Source organism: Curcuma longa, chromosome 11 (assembly GCF_044706935.1).
Source record: "Curcuma longa cultivar G26 ecotype Majalengka, Jawa Barat chromosome 11, ITB_CL_G26_1.1, whole genome shotgun sequence".
In the NCBI taxonomy this organism is placed as follows: domain Eukaryota; kingdom Viridiplantae; phylum Streptophyta; class Magnoliopsida; order Zingiberales; family Zingiberaceae; genus Curcuma; species Curcuma longa.
Window position 1 is genome coordinate 805,856 of NC_133871.1, and position 19,556 is coordinate 825,411.

Genomic DNA, 19,556 nt, shown 5'->3' on the forward strand with positions numbered 1-19,556 from the left:
AAAGGATGTGTGCAAGATATTGTAGAGATTATCTTATGGAAGTGTAACACTAAAGTTGTAGGAAATGCAGAATTCTGAAATTTTGAAGTGATAAATCTGTTTAGTGACAAATCTGTTCAGGGGTCAAGTCTGAAATTTTGAAGCCTTAGGGATCTGTTGTGATACAATCTACTGAAGTTTAAATGTGGTGCATCTAAAGGGAGTTTAAAGGAAGGCTATTGATGAGGAATAAAAGTTGAAACAAGGCTAAAATCAGGGAAAAACATGAAGAAATTTGATAATGAAACTGTTAAGATTTGAAAAGAATTGGTTTGGATTGCCTCTAATAATTCGGTTGCAAATCAATTGAAGAAGCTGAATTGGAATGCAACAACTCGGAATTGAATGATCAGATTAGAAAAAAAAATTGCAGAAAAATTTCAGAAAAAAAAACCAGTTTTCTGTTTAATTTTCCAGCCAAGTTGTGAATCTGTTGAGCCACTGATTTGAGCTCGAATTGCAAGGGAAATTGCATATGATATTAGCATTATCAATCAAGCTTCATGATGGAAAAAGAATGGATGAAAAACAGCGAGAAAGTGGGGAGAAAAAGGAAAGTATCATTTTGATTTTAAATGGTTTTTGGATTTGAATGTGCCATTGATACATTGCAATTACGGTTTCATGTGCTGTGAATTTTTATGGCTGATGATTGATTGCTATTTCTTAGCTCTTTGAAACTTAAATGTGAAGGAATTGAGTTTGTTTGCGAAGGGAAACAAAAGATGGCACATTTGGTGGATTTTGAGCAAAATGGAGAAAGGAAGTGGAGAATGTATCAAGGAGAGGAATTGCAAGGGTTTAGATCAGAATTTTTTCATAGATTTGAAGAGCAAACAGAAACAAATGTGTTACCAAAGAAATGAATTAGAAAAGAGGGCAAGAAGTCATTGATTAGCATTTAGTTGTATCCATATCTACCACTATCACTCATTTCCTTTCAAGCACTTTTCTTTGAAATTTTCTTTCTACAAAATTTGCATTTCATTTCTTTTAGTTCATGATTTCTTTACATCTTCAATAATCCTTAATAAGTGTGGATTCCAATTCAAGAATGCTAGTGGAGAGTAGATAGCAAGCAAGCCTATGGAAAGCATGAAACATGAGTTGCTTGAGTGAGCTCCACTCTACATTGATCATGACTTAGCATTTAGGATGAGAGCCACTAAAATTATTTACTGACCTTGTGAGCATTAGTGTGATACATTTATCTCAATTAATCATGAAGGATGAAATTTGCTAGGTGGTTAGCCAAGAACAAAGGTCTAATTCATGGCTTGGATTTTTGATACTTAATAATCCTAGATAACTTTCTTTTAATTGTTTCTAATCATGATTGAGGATGATCTAGGGGGTACAATCCTAGTTTATTTTTTTGACTTGAGCGGGACGCTCAAGGGTAAGTGTGGGGGAATTTGATGAGTTAGGGTTTTATTAATTTTTAATCGATTTATTTTTGGGCTTTTACATGAAAATAAATTATAAAATGAATCGATTCATTCGTATTTGTCCTATATTGCATGATTTGAGGCTTGATATAATTTTTATGATTTAATGGTGAATTTTTGCATTAATTTGGTTTTAATTGATTTTAGGGCTCAAATCGGACCCAACTCGAGCTCAACCACGATCAAATCGAGTCAAATTTGCCAAATTGATCAAGCCAACATGGAGGACATGATCTAGATCGAGCCCGATCAAAATTCTTGAATTTTTCACAAACCCTAAAGCCCTAGATCAAGTCCAGATCATCAAATTCAAAAACGGACGGCCAGGATTCAGTGATTAATCAACCCTCAACTATATAAACCAAAGTTTAATCGAGAACAGGGCGGTTACTGTTCTTCGTTCCCCCCGACGCTAAACCCCTGCTTCGCAACGTAGCAAACGGCGGCCCCTCTTCCTCCCAAACCTCTTCCATTGTGATCCTTGATCGACGAAGAGTACGAAGCCGGCCGATTGGGTGATATTCCGGCAGCTGGACGAGGCGCGTCGGAGAGGGTTTCTCCGGCGGCCAACGTCTCTGTTTTTTGGTGTTCCGGCCATCCACAGCACAATCCGGGCCTAAATCCTTGGAGGGGTTCTCCTGAGGAGGGAGCTTCATTCCCACATCGTAACAGCAGATCGATCGGAGCAAGGAGGAAGCAAGAATTCCAATTTTTGCAACTCTGAAAAGTTTCTCGAGCTCTGTTTGCGGAGAGAGGATTTCTTCGGCGTTTTTCTGGGTTGGGCAGCAAGCAAACCACTCCGGCGACCATCTTCAAGCTTCTAGAGGATTATTGACTCAATTGCTGGGTTTGACACCAAGCTGAGGAGAAGTTCAGAATTCAGAAGGAGAAGGGAAGAGGATGAGTTTTTCTGAATTTTGTTTCTCCGTTTCTGAGCTTTGTTTCTGTAACTTAAATTCTTTAGTTGTGGTTAATCTAGATCTTTAGCAATTTTATGAATTTGGTTATATTATTCATGGTTAGCTGTTGTTTGAATTCAATTGGTTTGACTGATTAATTAGTTTGTGTAATCAAGTTTTCTTAGCTTCAATTCCTTGCTTGAATTTTGTTTCTGATAACCTGCTATTTTAGTGCCAACTTCCACTGTTCTGTGCCAAGTTTTTATTTTCCCAGAGTATCACTAGGTTAGGGTTTTGTAGTCAAGTTTTTATTCTTGATGTTGGTTAATTGAGTTTGAGTTAGTCTTACAATTGGATTTGCCATTTCTGATAACTTGAATTTGAGGTTACTGTTGCGTGCCAAACTCCTCTTGGAGTACTAGAAGCTAGATAGCTAGGGTTAAGCAAATTGTTTCTATTTTAGGATTAGTTAACAGGGTTAAAGTGATTTGAGTTGTTTGATTCCTTGCTTGCACCATGGAAATGTGAAAAACCATTTTGATAGCTACTGTTGAATTCGAGTTTGCATTAGAGTTTAGCTTAGGTTTTATTCTTTTACTTTGCATCACATTAGAGTTTAGCTGGTTTCACTTTTAGATTAACGAGTTGCATTATTCATTTATTTGCCAATTTTTCATTTTCATTTCATTTCAAAAACACCAAAACCCCATTTTTATAAGAAAACCCAAAAATACGACACGTAAGCTCGAATTAAACAAGTTTCTACTAGTCCTTGGAAAAATACGACTCGAGGCCCCTATACTACATTATTTGAATTAATTACGGGTTTTCGATAAATTTATAAATTCTAATTTGAAGCCCTATCGTGACACCTAGTTAAGGGCTTATCGGTTAGTAGTTGTGGCCGTGTGGACCTTATATTTTATCTGTTGTGTATATGTGATGTGTGTTGAAGGACGTGTAGTCATTTTTGCGGCCATGTAGGCTCGTTTGTATATGTATGCATTCAGGAAAGGTCATTGTTACAGGGGAGATGCTGTTGAAAATTTTTCGGACGGTCTCCCGGGACATGACATTTTCTTCCACTCTTGGATGATTGCATGATCTTCTTCCTCTTCTCTCCTACCTTCTTGGCCGAACCATATTTTGTGGCTAGCACCGCAATTTGGTTCCTCTCCGTCTCGGTGTTCGTGTGGATACCGTGGAGGCGTGAACACACTGATCGCGCTGAAATTCGCCAACCTTTGAAGGCAAGAGTTGCAGTTGAGATTGCGAAGGGTTTGCATCGAAGGTAACCTCGATTCCAGTAGATAGAATCAATAAACTGTTGGGATCGTCCCAGTGCAATGCGCGTGTTAACACGTTTCATAAACGTGCGCAGCAGAAATAAACAGATAATTAAACTAATTATTATCATATAACACACGCATGCATAAGCAGGAAATAACAAGTACAAGGCATGAAGAAATTTAAAATTTTTTGAATAATAAATTATTCTACGTGCACAAATAAAATTTGTAGAATAAAAGATTATTCTACACGTACCTCGCGGACGATATTTGAACAGTGTTGAATCAATCGAGCGGTCCTCGTCGGAGTCCCGCCTCTACTGGTGATCCACACCAAGCTCCCGTCTGGACGGCTTCGGAAGCCATAGGTCACGTCATCGTCTTCGGTACTAGCCGATGATCAATGACGATCGAATCGAGAGAAGCCTTGTTCTGGAATCCACACAACAACGTTTGTCGCGATCATTTCGGGGCTTTCTGACTATCATCGAGAATCATATTCTCAATATAGTTTTCGGTGGTCAACCATTAACCGCCGATAACGGACAAATTGATCAGAACTATTCCGATGATGATGGAACAATGTTCGGATCGCTTCATAAGCTTCCGGCTACCGTTAAATTCGATAACAATGCGTTACAATTAAACCGACAACGATTTCACAAATCGCTATGAGAAGAAAAATAAAACAAGGTATCTTCTTCTCTCGGCTCTCTCTTTATGCGGTAAGCAACCAAAGATCGGTCTCTGTTTCTTGTGGTCAACAACACAAAGAGGACACAAGCTCAAGCTCTGGTTTGTTCTAGTCGGCAGCATAAAGGAAGAAAGGGCCTTTCTTTTAGGTGGCAACACAGCGCAAAACATGTCTCTGTTCGGCCAGCAACATAAAAACAGAGCAAAGGGCCGGCAGTCTTCGATCGGTTCTTCACCTCCATACTGCCGGCAACCAACAGGGAAGAATGTTTCGGCGATGGCCCTGTTCGATTTCTCGATCTCTGGTCGAGCTCCGGCAGGCGAAGACAGATCAGAGGCGAGCGACGGTGGATAGCGTTTCCTCTTCCTCTTATGCAGGTCGATGACCTTCATGGCAACAAACAAGGAGGAGGATCAAGAAATCGAGCGGCAAACTTTTGCAACCTCCTTCTCCTCACGCGGCTAGGTTTCACCGTCCTTCTTCTCCTCCCCCTTGCGGCCGAGTGAAGGCGGCGGATTCTTCGCTTTCAGTAGATGGCGCGAACAGGGGTTGGCGCCGCGTTAAGGCTTCGCCTTCTTCCTCTCCAGTGGCAACTCGAGCAATGGCGTCAAGCAGCGGGGTGCTCTGGCTCTCTAGGGTTTGGTCACTGAGCTTTGGAGAGCCGGCATGCCGCCAAGCCATCGGGGTGGAAGAAGATCAACAGGGGATCCCTCTATTGAATTGCACAATGCCTGTTTATTGAGAAAGCTACAATGGCGGCAGGGTTTGATCGCATGAACCAGGCTCTTAGGGTTGGGCTCAATAAACAAAATCGGAGAAAACCAAAACCCAATCAAACATGACCGGCGTTTCCTGTTTGGACTGAATTTTAACCCTAAACACTATAGCAAATTGGGTTCACCTTTTGTTCGCTTGGTTTACTAACCAAACGAATTCCGATTTGACCCAAACTAGTTTTATTCACTTCGTCTTCTCAAGACAAAGCTTCTCATAAGATCCATTCTGCCAAAATCTCTTCCATCATGAACCAAACCAAGTTGGTTCAATTTGATTCAAAATTGAATCATTTGGTTCACTAACCAAACGACCTCTGATTTGAATGAAATCAGTTTCTTTCATTTCGTCTTCCTAAAATGAATTCCATCATTTTGTCCATTGTCTGGTTCAACCAGATTTTATTTCTCTCATTCTGAGAATTCTAATTTTAAGTCCTTCGGAGAACTTGTAGTACGTGTGACCCAATAGGTTTTCGGTTATGTTGGCCGTCCGTAATTAATCATTAATTATGGAACGATCATGAGTGGCACCTAGTAGTACATCATGATCCCCAATTGATCGAAAAATCAACGATTGATTTCAGAACATCTTCTAAACCCTTCAGCAGCTCCAATTAAACGGGTCTCATTCCTTTCACCGTCTTATACCCACTTGGTTCAGGACATGATCTATGTGTCGGTCTCCACTAAGCTGACTACATCACACCTAACCTAAGCTGCTTTCTTGTCCTGTGAATTCAAGTTACTCGTACACGTATACAAGAGTACCGTACTCTTAACATGTAATGCTTTGGCCAAAGACTTTTAGTAACAATCCTAACAAGCGACCGCAAGGTATACCTCTCCTTTTTCAAAGGAGCGGTGAATCCTTTATGGGCTATTCAAACACCTTCAGACACTTCGACTTATACCCAATCATCTCGGATCCACACCTCCTCGGAGATGCTTGCTTAAGATGTCAAAGTATAAGTCTTCATGACCAAGATGACTTGAATACCGCAAGTCAAAGGAAACTCGCACTTAAGCTGCACTGAGATCTTCATTGACATACGATATTGAACCATATGAAGTCTCAAAGTAGGTCACTCCAATGAACTGGTTACCTTTAACCAGCATCCACGTTTAACTCTCAACATCTAATGTCGACAGCAGTGAGATCAACTGCTTGGCTAACCAAGGAGTTCAAAACGTGCTAGTCTCGACAAAATCGATGACGTCCGTGCTCATCAATTCCTTGACTAGGGATAATTCCAATACATTCATAATTACACGTGTAGAGATGCTCACTAGTTGTGATCCAATCACAAATTCTCTCACGCTATGAATCGTATTGCGGACATTCAGTATTTGAGTTTAAGATCCAATCTAACACATATGTAATGTGTACTCAAATAGTGAATTTCTATTTATCCAATAAATAGTATAACTGTAAGGCGATTGCCTTAGGACACCTCTCAAATCTAACATAAACGAGTATGGTTTTCGCATGGATCTTTTGTAAGGATCATTTTTCTGCTGTATTTATGCGGTTAAAATTATTTTTGGCGCATATAGATCCTTACATATATTTCATTTATTTGTATTCATTGTGGGTTTTCGATAATTAAATCAATTTGAAATCCTAATCATGACATATCAATTTTAGGGGTATCACGACACTCACGAGAAAACTTGTTTGTGGCATATGGGACTGATTGCAAGCAAGAGAAAGGGGTCGGCGTTCATGCCTAGTGAGTGGGAGGGAGGCGCGTGGGCGGTGCTCAGGAGAAAACCTGTCGACTACGCATGGGAGAAGACCTACCGACAATGCGATGCTAGGGTTGCCCTTTGGATTCTCCGATCGACCATGATAAGGAGGTAGCGGCCGTCTAGTCTCTGCTATCGGGAAACTGCCGCGCTCAAGGAGAAGCAGGAGCATGCGAGAGAGAAGGGAGGTGGCAAGCTTAGGGTTCAGCCTCCTCGCTTGCGAGCGGCGCAGCCTTATATCTCTGCTCATCTCGATCTTCTCGTCGGTGAAATCGCACGGAGAAGGAAGAAGTCGCAGGCGTGCTTGCGGGCAGGTGTGTAGCGCTAAGCGGAGAAGAAGAAAACCAGAGGATAAAGAAAACAAACTGGGAAAACCTAAATTAGGTTGAACAGAATTGGCACTGTAACAAATCGGACCGGGTTTAATGCGGTTCAAAACTAAATTGCTTGGTTCAATAACCAAACGACCTCCGATTTGATCCAAATTAATTTTGTTCATTTCGTCTTCATAAGACGAATTTCTTCATCTCTTCTATTTTACCAAAATATCTTCTATTATGAACTAAACTAAGTTAGTTAAATTTAGTTCAAAATTGAATCGTTTGGTTCAATAACCAAGCGACCTCTAATTTTAACCAAATCAATTTTATTTATTTCATCTTCATAAGAAAAATCTATCATTTTACCTTTGTTCAGTCCAACTAGACTTTATTTCTCTAGATCTGAGAATCTAATTTTTAAACTCGTTTTAAGTCCTTCGGAGAACTTGTAGTACGTGTGAGCCAATAGGTTCCCGATTATGTTGGTCATTTGTAATTAATCATTAATTACGGAATGATCATACGTAACACCTAATAGTACATCATGATCTCCAATTGATCAAAAAATCAATGATTGATTCAAGAATAATTTCTAAATCCTTCAGCGGATATAATGAAATGTGTCTTGTTCCTTTCACTGTCTTATACCCACTTGGTTCAGGATATGGTCTATATGTGTCAGTCTCCACTAGGCTGACTACGTCACACCTAGTTCAAGTTTGCTTTCTTGTCCTGTGGATTCAAGTTACTCATACATGTGTCCAAGAGTACCATACTCTTGACATGCAATGCTTTGGCCAAAGACTTTAAGTAACAATCCTAATAAGCGGTTGCAGGGTATACATCTCCTTTTTCAAGGAGCGATGAATCTTTTGTGCGCTATTCAAACACCTTTGGGCACTTTGACTTATACCCAATCATCCCGAGTCCACATCTCCTCAGAGATATTTGATTAAGATGTCAAAGTATAAAACTCCATAACTAAGGTGACTTGAATACCGCAAGTCAAAGGAAACTCGCACTTAAGCTACACTGAAATCTTCATTGACATATGTATAGAACCATATAAAGTCTCACGGCAAGTCACTCCAATGAACTAGTTACCTTTAATTAGCATCCACGTTTAACTCTCAACATCCAATGTCTCCAGCCAGTGAGATCGGCTGCTTGATAAACCAAGATGTTTAAAACATGCTAGTCTCAACAGAATCGATGACGTCCACACTCATCAATTCATCGACTAAAGATAATTTTAATATATTCATAATTGCACATGTAGAGATACACACAAGTTGTGATCCAATCATAAATTCTCTCATGATATGAATCGTATTGCGAGTAAATGAGTTTAAGATCCAATCAAATGCATAGAAAATGTACACTCAAATAATAAATTGTTATTTATTCAATAAATAGTATAGCCATTAGGCGATTGTCTTAGGCCACCTCTCAAATATAACAGATACTATAGGATCTATTCGACACTCGAGAGGAAACGAATTTGGTTTCCTCCCCTTGTGCTTACACATCTTGATTGGTTGATTGCAAGTGAATGAGGAAAGAAATCATGGGCGACGTTCTCTGATCGGGCAGTGAAGAAGGAAAGGTTTGATGCTAGGTTTTTGGGGCTTCGTCGTCTTGAAAAGGGGGCATTGCCGGCTATGGTGATAGCGTGAGAAACCCTAGCTTCTTCTTTCTTCCTCTTGTTCTCTGATTTGTGTCGCTCCCTTGCCCGATCACCTCTGATCAGGACTGGCCGCCGTCGTCCCTGAAGATTCCGGTCGCCGGTGCTTGCCAAACTGCCAAGGCTCCATCTGTTGGTTCACCACCAAACACCGAAAGCCCTGCTCACAGCTTGCTGCCGCCGGCCGAGAGGTTGCTGCCGGAGTTTGCTGCTTCTTGCCGGCCAAGTTTTCATTCCTTGCTGCCGATACTTGGTTGTTCCTTGCTACTGGACGCTTGCACCTTGCTGCGAAAGCACATAGCTTTGTTCATCCAAGATAAATATTAACCCAAAATCCAATTTATAACATGAAATATAGCAAAAAATAATCCAATATGATCTTAATTAACCCGGTCAAATAGCCCGTTATCAATGAACCAAGAGGCACCCTTCTTGATTTTTCATTTCCTTTCTTGGTAAACACTTTTCTAACCTTTGGTTCCTCAGTTTTGACAGTGGCTTAATGAATTCAACAACTAGCAATCACTTTGAATTGAGTTCTCGACAACAACATGTCTCTAATTTGAGGTAGGGTTCTCATTCTTTGTTGTGCCACACATTCAATGAGTTAGACGATCCAACCAGGAGATGACTTGTTATTGTCCTGTGGTGATACTTTGGAAAACCCAAAATGTTCACATGTTTGACATATTCATATGCTGTATTGCCTTGAACTTTATGTTCCCTAGCATATGACAGAATAGGTGAGATGTGCAATGAGTATAATGAGTGTGTTTGTACCTATTAAAGGGATCATAATAACAAGAGGGAGTTTCACATTGGAACCTAAAGAGAAAGTTTTGAAGCCATGTGGTTTCACTCTTTGGCCAAAAATCCTTGAAGACCTTTTGTTTAATGCAAGGTTTATAATCTCAAGCCATGATAGAGTTTCAATCTTTTGATCAGAATAATATTGCTTTAGTCATGTTGATGTTTTGATATTTGGTGACTGTGGCAAATTGAAGATGGAAAGATGAATAGAACAAGGAAAATAAGACAACTATATACTTAACAAGATAACATTTATTTAAATATAAATGATAATATAGGGGATAGAGTCCAATGACATAGAAGAATTTATATAGTCGATCTCACCAGTGGGATAAGACTTGATTGTTGTTGTATATACTTAATTTGTGACCTTGTGATTGCATTTAGCATGGTACAATTTTGATATAATCTTATATAGACGCATACTACTCAAAAAATAATAAAATTACCTCAATTCATCTTGAATTGTGTTATAGCATGTCCAAGGGTTTCTTATTGCATGCCAAAGGGTGTTGAGTGTGGGTATGACACGATATTGTTTTACATGATTGACATAGCGACACAAGAGATATTGTTTGTGCTAAGTACTGAGTTCTTGTAATTTATAGGAATAATACATTTCAATTGCGCCACCTGATACAGTTTGAGATTTTAAACTATAGTTTGACATGCAATAGAATCTTTAGTTGAAAGCTTGACTTGATGGAGACCTTTTTTTTACTCCTTGCGTAAGTTGCTTCTTGTAAATCTTTACATGTTTGTTGCATGCCTTCTTTGTATCACCTACTCGTTGCCTATATTAATACATTATTAGAGTATCTCTCATGTATTTGAAGGTTCATGCTAGCCATTGCTATCCTTCTACATATGATATGCGTTTAGAGAGTATTTGTCAATTGCTTACTTGTTCTAACATGTTTGTTGTTCTTACATCAAGAACCGATAGTATACTTCTTGTACATGTATAAGAAAGTTAGAATATGATTTAGTGAGTTGTCATGCATTTAAGACTTTATATGATAGATTTTTTAGATATTGACTTAAGAGTCTTGTGGACAATTGTAGAATACCGGAAATTAAAAAGTAATTTATAAATTAAATTAATCTTAATTTCAGAAGTTTAAGGGGAGATTAGGAAGATTAATTAAGTTAAACCTAAAGTGGAACAGATTTAATTAATTAACCTTAACCCATTTAACAAGACAACTATGTTAAATTTGTAAATCATAGGAATAGAAATCTATTAGGTTATTAAACATAGGATACTTGAGAATGTGACTTGTCTTGTAAAGACGAAATCAATGAAACCAAAATAAGTTAAATTAGAGATCGTTTGATTAGTGAACCAAACGAACCAAGATTGAATCAAACCAAACCAACTTGGTTTGGTTCATACTGGAAGATGTTTTGATAAAATAAAATGGATGAAAAGATTCATCTTGCGAAGACAAATCCAACAAAATTAATTTGAATCAAATCGAAGGTCGTTTGATTAGTGGATCAAGTGAATCGAGATTGAATCTAATTTACTACAGTAACATTCAATCGTGATCATAAACCCATAAACCCTAGGTTTTAAGTTGGTTTAGCCCGATTATTTCGCCGACTAAATCACGCGATTTCCTTTCTCCTCCCCTACCCCCCTCCCCTACCCCGATCGCTCCTCTTCCTCCTCGCTGCCGCCGCCTCCCTCACCAGCCTCACCAGCCGAAGCCGACGCCGCTGTGCCCTTCCTCCGTCGCCGCCCCTGTAAACCAGTATCCTTCGCCGCCGCCCTCGCCGCACCGATCGTCGCTGCCCTGCCGCCGCGAACCAGCATCGACGCCACCAGATCCCGATCGGCCTTTGCAAAAGCCCGACGCCGCCAACGCCACCACCGCGTCTCCTCTTCCCCAAGCCACCGCCTTCTTCCCTTCTTTGGCCGTTGCCCTGCCACTGCCCGTTGCCGTGGTCGCCCTTTCTGCCACAAGTCCACCGCCGCCGCCTCCCTAGCTCGACGCCGCCCAAACCAGCACCGTTCCATCGCCGCCGCGACCCCCGCCGGATGCCCGACACTGTCCCGAACCAGCACCGCCAGCCCTGCTCAGCAACGCCGCCGCTTGCCTTGCTCAGCACCGCCACGGCCATCCTTTGTATCCAGCTGCAAGAAGAAAATTCAAACCCGAGTTTCTGATTGAGGTAAGTTTGTTAGGATCTGATTGAATTAGATGTTAAAGTTTACAAGTCGTAGGTTGTTGATGGGAATCGGGTTTCTGTTGAAATCGGTGGAACCAGGGATTTTTGGTGTGTTCCTATTGGAGCGTGTTCTGTGACATTTTGTTCATCAATTAGATTTTAGTGTTCTGGATCAATGTTGTAGGAATCAATTAGGGTTCTGTTAAAGAAGCTAAATCTGGTTGGGATTAAGTTACTGGTGAATTCTGTAAATTCGAGTAGGGTAGTTAAGTTGGTTTAATTTTGGTATTTTAATATTGGGATGATAATTGATTAATTAATTTACTTATATTGATTGGAAAAGGATGAGTGGAATTAAGTTAGAGTTAACGCTTGATTCGGGTGAGTGATTAAATTAGGTTAATCCGACCGAGTGTGTTAATTGGAGTAGGTTATATTAAATCTGGCCAAGTTGAATTAATTGGGTTAGATTAACTTTCGAATTTACTAGAGTTTACTTCGTTGAAAAATGAAATATTTAGAAGAGGTTTATTGTTAACTGCAGGACCTTGATCTATCGATCCTGCTGTACACGGAGGAGTTTAGTAGGGTTCTTATTCGATGATCGTCTGATTCATGTGGGTATCCTGTATCTGATCAATATAGGTCTATTTTCTCGTGCATGTCTTGTTGTTTACTTATCTAGTTGATACTTTTGTTAATCGTTGCTTGATACTTGCTAGTTGACCTTATGATGATCTATATTCACTATGCTGATACTCTTGTCATCTATAGCATTTACCCCATTGATGCTCATGTGATTCGTCGCTTGATACTTGCTGGTTGACCTTATGATGATCTATATTCACTATGCTGATACTCTTGTCATCGATAGCATTTATCCCATTGATGCTCACGTGATTCGTCGCTTGATATCTGTTGAATAACCTCTGATTGACCTATCTACTATAGAACAACCTTAACCATTGTTTGATTGATGTTGTGGGTACTCCTGTGTTTGGTCAGCATAGGCCGTCTTTTCATAGTGCATGTTCATCTTGTTGCTATTTTATCTCTTCTGTTGCCTTCCTGTTATTTGACGTAGTTCTTTAGATGATACTTTTGATATCCATGCTTGAAACCTACTGTTGACCTTGTGATGATCTGTTGATACCATATTGATATTTTTGTTAGCTATATCATTTATCCTGTTGACACACGTATGATTCATTACCTGATTCATGTTGTATAACCTTCAATGAATTTATCTACTGTAGACCTGTAGTACTGTTGTGTAGTTGATCTATGTTGACCTCTCATTATTCCTGATGAGCATGCTAATTACTTGTAGTTATTACATGTTGGGATGATCATCATGCATCCATATTTAGTTGTAGATGTTGTGGATAACATTGTTGGCTGTTCTTGTTGGCTCTGGCCCTGCACCGTGTTGTGGTATGATTCAGTGGAAAGAGCCTACTTGCACTATTGTTGGGTGCAACCAGGACTGGCTATATAGCCCTCCTGTTACACTGCCGCTCCCCACTAGATCAGTGGTGGTTTATTGTTGGAGTCTATGCAGTATGTCTTGTTTGACCCCTCAGTTCAGTGTGCTCTGGGAGGGTGACTAGGGAAAACAGAGTGCGGACAGAGACTTGCATTTGTTTGTGATGATTGCTGCGTGTTTTCCATGCATTCGTTGGTAGGATTACTATATAGTTTATTTTAATCATATGTTTACGACTGTTGCATTTGTTTGCTATGATTGTTGCATTTGTATGACATTACATACATGATCATATATATACCTGTTGCCTTGTATTCTTCTTCTTTATTGTTCAGTTGACATACCATGCTCGACTTCCATTATTTACATGCTCACATGTAATTGATACTCATATCTGTTGCGTATTGCTATTCTTTCCTTATTATTTCCGTTGAGATACCATTCTTGATCACCATGCTCGTTGTTACCTGTTGATACCTATTACCTGTTGATTAGTGTTTGTTCTCCCGTTTATCTTTTTATGCACTTATATTCTTCTATACCCACTGAGCATCTAATGCTCACTACCCAGACCTTGGGGTTTATTTTGTTTTTTCCCCAGGTAGCAGATAGGTTACTTGGAGCTTAGAGTTTCGGTCGACTGCTGCTGTCTCACATCAGAAGGTTGTTATAGTAGTATAGTTGTTTTCTTTCAGTTATGTTTTGTACTCCGAGAATATGTATTTGCGGTTTGGATTGTAGTCATGGTTGGATTTATCATATTATAGTAGTTGTGTTGGATTTACGTTGTGGTTATTCGTTTTGTTGGATTTACGATGTTTTTGTTTCGTAAAATTTGATTATGTTGAGTAGTATGCATGTGTTAGCTGTTGTGTGGCCGTGTGGGCCTTATTCTATATTTGTTTGCAGTTGTGTGTGTCTATTGGATGTGTAGTCTTATTTCTGGCCGCCTGTGGCCGTGTATTTGTGCATGTATTTAGGAAATTGTCATAGTTATTGGGGAGATGCTGTCGAAATTTTTCGGACGGCCTTCTCGGGGCGTGACAACAATGATATGAGGCATCTGATGGTTAGAGTTAGTGATACATAACTAGGAATTACATGACTTTATAAATATTGTCCATATGCAACTATTAAGGTTTGCTAACTGTGGATGTTAGAGATATTTTGGTGAGTGTTAGGACCATCCATGCCTAACTAGGGATCACATGACCTTAGTGACAGTGTTACGTTAGAATGACCCCTTTGGGTTGATACAATGATAAACCCACCTTCATGTGTTGACTAGGAGTGTACATGAGCACACTTATTAGAAATTGCATGGTATTTGTTGATCCTATATATTTTTGTAGAACGACAAATGCAATACTACGATGCATTTGCAGGTATTTACCTTGGATGTCAATATCAATATGAAGGGTATCAGACATTCCAAAAACATAGGTGGGATCAATATCTGTAGAATTGAAGATCAGAATCATCGAGAGAAAAATACAAAAAGAAAGTTAAAAAAAGATATAAATTTAAAAATATCAAATAAGCTTGATTAATAAATAAAATAATAAAATAGATTAAAATCTAATAGTGATGCAACTTACCTAGTGAGATAAGTTTTGGTTGTTGTTGTTGTAGTGATGCAACTTATATTTTATTAGATGTTTGAACACAGGAGTAAAATTTTCTTTAGAATGTTTAGTATTTCAGATAATATTTTGTGTGCTAGATTAAATAATCTATCATATTACCTTGAATATCTTCATAGATCTCTTTTCAACATTGTTTTTATGATCCATTATTTGGAACTAGTCATCGATTATTTATGATCTCTTTCTAACATTGTTTTTATCACCGAATGGAGGCACCTAACGTTTTTTATCACTAGATTGGAGGTACCTAATGTTTTATTTATTTATTTTATCATCGTCATAATTCTTATAATTCTCAGTTCAATGTGAATATAAATTGTATTAATAAAGATCCTTTTTGCTGAAAGCTATTTCTCAGAAATTTTAATCCTAAGTTTTGTATGCTCAACTCTACTATGGTGGCACCTGTGGATAGGAGAAATGATTAGCCACTTTTTTTCTCTTTCTTATGCTTCTTCTACTATACTTTCTATTACTCCTCTTCTCCTTTCCCTAGCTCCTCGATGAGAATGTCGCTGCTAGTTATTGGCTTTTGGTGCTTTTTGATAAGGAAACATCTGCTACACCTAGTCTTGAACACTTAGCATTTTATTTCTGTGCTTAATTTTCTGATCTCAAAATTTTAACTATGGTGTTATCTAGGTCTATGATATATGCTTTTGTGGAAAAAGCCAACAAATATTGATCCTTTTATTTTAGTTGAATGATATTCATCTTCAACATGTGGGCTCTGAGAAACTTACAAAGACACTGCTGGAAAAGTGCCTCACTTCTCGGAAAGAGGTGGGCAAATAACTGGTCTTAAAATAATTTATTATTTAGCGGGCCTATTGACAGTGCTTTCTCATTTCTGAAATCTGAGTTTGTGTATATGCTACTTACAGGTGTTATTCGCATGGGGATATATGCTTGAAAACGTGGTCAAATAATGTGCACTCAGTGCTGCCTAGAGTAGTTTATTGTAATTCTATCAACCAGTTGGGTTCAACTTCTGGGCATCGATTTATGTCAACAACAAGGGGAAGAAGCATGCGGAGCAAGGTGGAGAATAGAATGCGGAGAGAAACAGGAAAAACTTTAAAAGAGATCAGACGTGCAAAAAAAATAAGAAAGAAGTTAATGACAGAAGAAGAAAGGCTACTATACAACTTACGTAGAGTAAGGATTCTAAAATTCTGCGGGCCTTCTCTCAATAAACAGTTACTGATTAATTTGTCCTGCCTTTTCTCTATAATGTTCTTTGATTGATTTGAGGATTGACAATTTTGAACATCTCCAATATCAGTTTTTTCTCAACTAGTAACATTGCATACTCTTGGCCTTGCATCGTTACTAGGTGGATAAGTGGTTATAGTACCAGTAAGTATTTCTGTAGAAAGGGATTTAGCATTTATCATCTATTGTTTTAAGATGGAAATTCATATCATAAATTTTTATTTAAAATTTCCAAACTATAGTTGCTTGTTTGTACTGACTTAACTAATACATATAATTATTATGTAGGCCAAGAAAAAGGTGGCATTGCTTCTTCAAAAGCTCAAAAAATATGAATTGCCAGAGTTACCACCTCCTCGGCATGATCCTGAGCTTCTTACTCCTGAGCAGCTTCAGGCTTATAAGAAGATAGGTTTCAGAAATAGAAATTATGTTCCTGTTGGAGTTCGTGGGGTCTTTGGAGGAGTAGTTCAAAACATGCATCTCCATTGGAAGTTTCATGAGACTGTGCAAGTTTGTTGTGACAACTTTCCTAAGGAAAAAATCAAAGAAATGGCAACCATGATAGCAAGATTAAGTGGCGGCATTGTTGTTAATATACACGATGTGAAAACCATTATTATGTTTCGTGGACGAAATTACAGACAACCAAAGAATCTGATACCAATCAACACCCTGACTAAAAGGAAGGTACATCATGTCTCATCCACTAACTATATGCTGCAAGTGTGAAAAACAGCTGATTTTCTTTATTCACGACAGAGAATTTTAATCCAAATGCTTGGGTTTCATGTGAACTTGTTTACCTTTTTATAACTAGAAGTTTGTGGTTGAAACAATTGCATAACTGTTTTCTTTAGTTCTACTTTGTGCATATCCATAAATTTTGTGATTTCAAATTCTAGATTGACCTAGAATGTTCATTCATGTTCATGGGAAGAGTTGAACTAGCATACAAGAACTCTCATTCTTGACATGGCATTGCATTTGCACTTTAGATTTTCTTGCCATTTCAACCGCCACTTGTGGCATAGGGCTCCTTTTCTCACAACTGCTGGGATAAATTAGTGCATAGTGATCCTTTTAAATGATCACAGTTGTTCCCTTGTTTTTTGCTCTAAGTGAACGTTTCTTATTGAGTCATTTGTTCCCTTGTTCCCTTATCTCACGTAGCTTAATTTATTTACTTGTCTCATTTTTGTTCACTAGACTATGCATCTTAATGTGAATTATGAGTCTTCATGTTTCACTTTTTCTTTTTTCTGACAGATAAATTCTACTTCAAAGTAGTTTGTGATGTGTCATGAAGGATAATGTTCATAACATTGATGTGTAAACTGCTAATGCTACCTTAATTTACACATGATCTATTGTGTAATCTCTGTCATTCCATTGATTTTACCGTAGCTATGGTGTCAAGAGCCTTTTTGTCTTGTTGTCATATTGTAGGCCCTATTCAAAGCCAGATTTGAGCAGGCTCTTGAATCTCAAAAGTTAAACATCAAGAAAATTGAGCAAGAGCTAAGACGCAAGGGTGTCAATCCAGAGGACCCAATTGCCATGGCTAGCATTCAGAGAATTGCTACTACATTTTTTAGGGCTATTGATGAGAAACAAGGGACTCCATATGTATTCCATGGGGATAAACCATCCACAACAGAAATTGCTGATACTCCAGATGAGTCTATTGATGTACCTTCTGAGGACAGTGACCAGGAGGAACTTGACCGCTTTATTCGAGAGATTGAAGATGCTGCAGACAAAGAGTGGGAAGAGGAGGAAGCAGCAGAGAAAGAGGAACTTTCAAGACTTAGGTATTGGGGAAAAGATGACATGGGTCGGTCAAGCAGGGCACCAGATTGGAGAAGTGATAATTCAGAAGATGAGGAGGATAGGGCTCATGTAAGGGGTTGGAATGGTACTTCTACTGGTCTGGGAAATACAGAGAGGAAAAAGTGGGATAGTGACGATGACATGTCAGCAGCTTCAGAAGACGAGTGGGATCATGATGACGAAGTGAGTGATGCTGCAACTGATGTTGATAGACGTAACTCCTATAGTGACTGGACTCGAGAAAGAGAGACAAATAAAATAAAACAGAGAAAAGGCAGGGTTGCCCCAAAGGAATATTTGAGAGATAAAGGTAGTACAGAAACCAGATGGAGAGGACACAAAGATATGAGCCTAGACAGTGATGTTTTGGGAGATTCGGAAGATGGGGTTGGGGAATCAGAAGAAGAGGACGAACATAATTTTGTGGAATCATCAATGGGCCCTTATGATTATCTCAGCAATGAAGATTCAGAAGACAGCGACAGCGGGAATAGACAGAAGATTGGTGCGTTTGATGAGAAAAAGGGTGATGAAAGTTGGGATAGTGATTAATCAATTAGGTGCCAACCTCTGCAACTCATTTTATGTGCAGGTAAATTTTATAATGCAAGTGGCAATTGAAATGCAAAAGGGATGTCCTCTAGTAAGTCACTTGTTTGGTAGTGATGATACGCTCTTGTTAGCTAGCATTCTTTATTAATAGGTTTCCCTCTTCATCACTGATGGCGAAAGAGTTGCACGTTCATGTTATTGTTAAGAGATGTTCACCTGTCGACCAAAATGAAGCTAGTTGGCTTCTGTTTGGTCCTCTTTTGTTTTCGGGAAAATGTCTCAGAATGACTTTATTTTATTTTTCTTGACAGCTGCAACATACTCATTCCTGTTGTAATTTAAGGCAATGTGCTTTATGGAAAGAAATTTTCATGGAATGCCTGAGTGCAAATTTCTAATGCCATCAAAATGAATGCGCCAACAAACTTACGAAGGCAACACTTTGAAAGTGTTCAAAATTTAATAATTTGGGTAAGCATCTAACCACTAAATCAAATTGAATCAAGTCATGCAAATAACAATTAAAATTTTATTTCACTAATTAAATTTCACGTAAAGTCGGTTATATGATATTAGATTCGATTCTTTAGTATATTTTTATTTATATTATTATTAATATTTTCATGAAAATGTATATTTATTATAATTTTATATTATTTAATTAGAATATTTGTTAATCGTTTTAATATCTATTCATATAACTTTAAATGTATTTTTAATTTTCGTTTATATTCATATTCTCTAAACTATGCAAATAAAGAAAAAAAAATCAGATTCATGTTATTATGGATTTGTGTTATTATGAAACACAAATGTTATTATGAAACACACACATTAAGTAATCTTTAATATTAATTATGGATTTATGTTATTGAATATATATTTATATGTGTAGAATTCGTTAATCCATTTTATTATTAATGATGAACTAATAATAAAATCAA

The 19,556-nt window shown here is 38.3% G+C and overlaps 2 protein-coding genes across 2 annotated transcripts in view; one reads left to right on the plus strand and one right to left on the minus strand.

The window, feature by feature from the left end:
• LOC141839920 (putative inactive ATP-dependent zinc metalloprotease FTSHI 3, chloroplastic) overlaps nt 1–11,832 on the minus strand; it is a 31,404-nt gene extending 19,572 nt beyond the window's left edge. The window contains exon 1 of the mRNA XM_074727774.1: nt 11,401–11,832. Within this exon, the coding sequence (XP_074583875.1) occupies nt 11,401–11,832 (432 nt within the window). The remainder of the gene's footprint in view (nt 1–11,400) is intronic.
• Nucleotides 11,833–11,834: 2 nt separating this feature from the next.
• Nucleotides 11,835–18,989, plus strand: LOC141839849 (CRM-domain containing factor CFM9, mitochondrial). Its single transcript, XM_074727698.1, has 7 exons — nt 11,835–11,883; nt 12,425–12,497; nt 13,968–14,029; nt 15,655–15,795; nt 15,897–16,170; nt 16,516–16,917; nt 17,677–18,989. Exons 4-7 carry the CDS (start codon nt 15,716–15,718, stop codon nt 18,610–18,612), a joined length of 1,692 nt encoding a protein of 563 aa, XP_074583799.1. The 5' UTR covers nt 11,835–11,883; nt 12,425–12,497; nt 13,968–14,029; nt 15,655–15,715; the 3' UTR covers nt 18,613–18,989.
• Nucleotides 18,990–19,556: the final 567 nt, after the last annotated feature.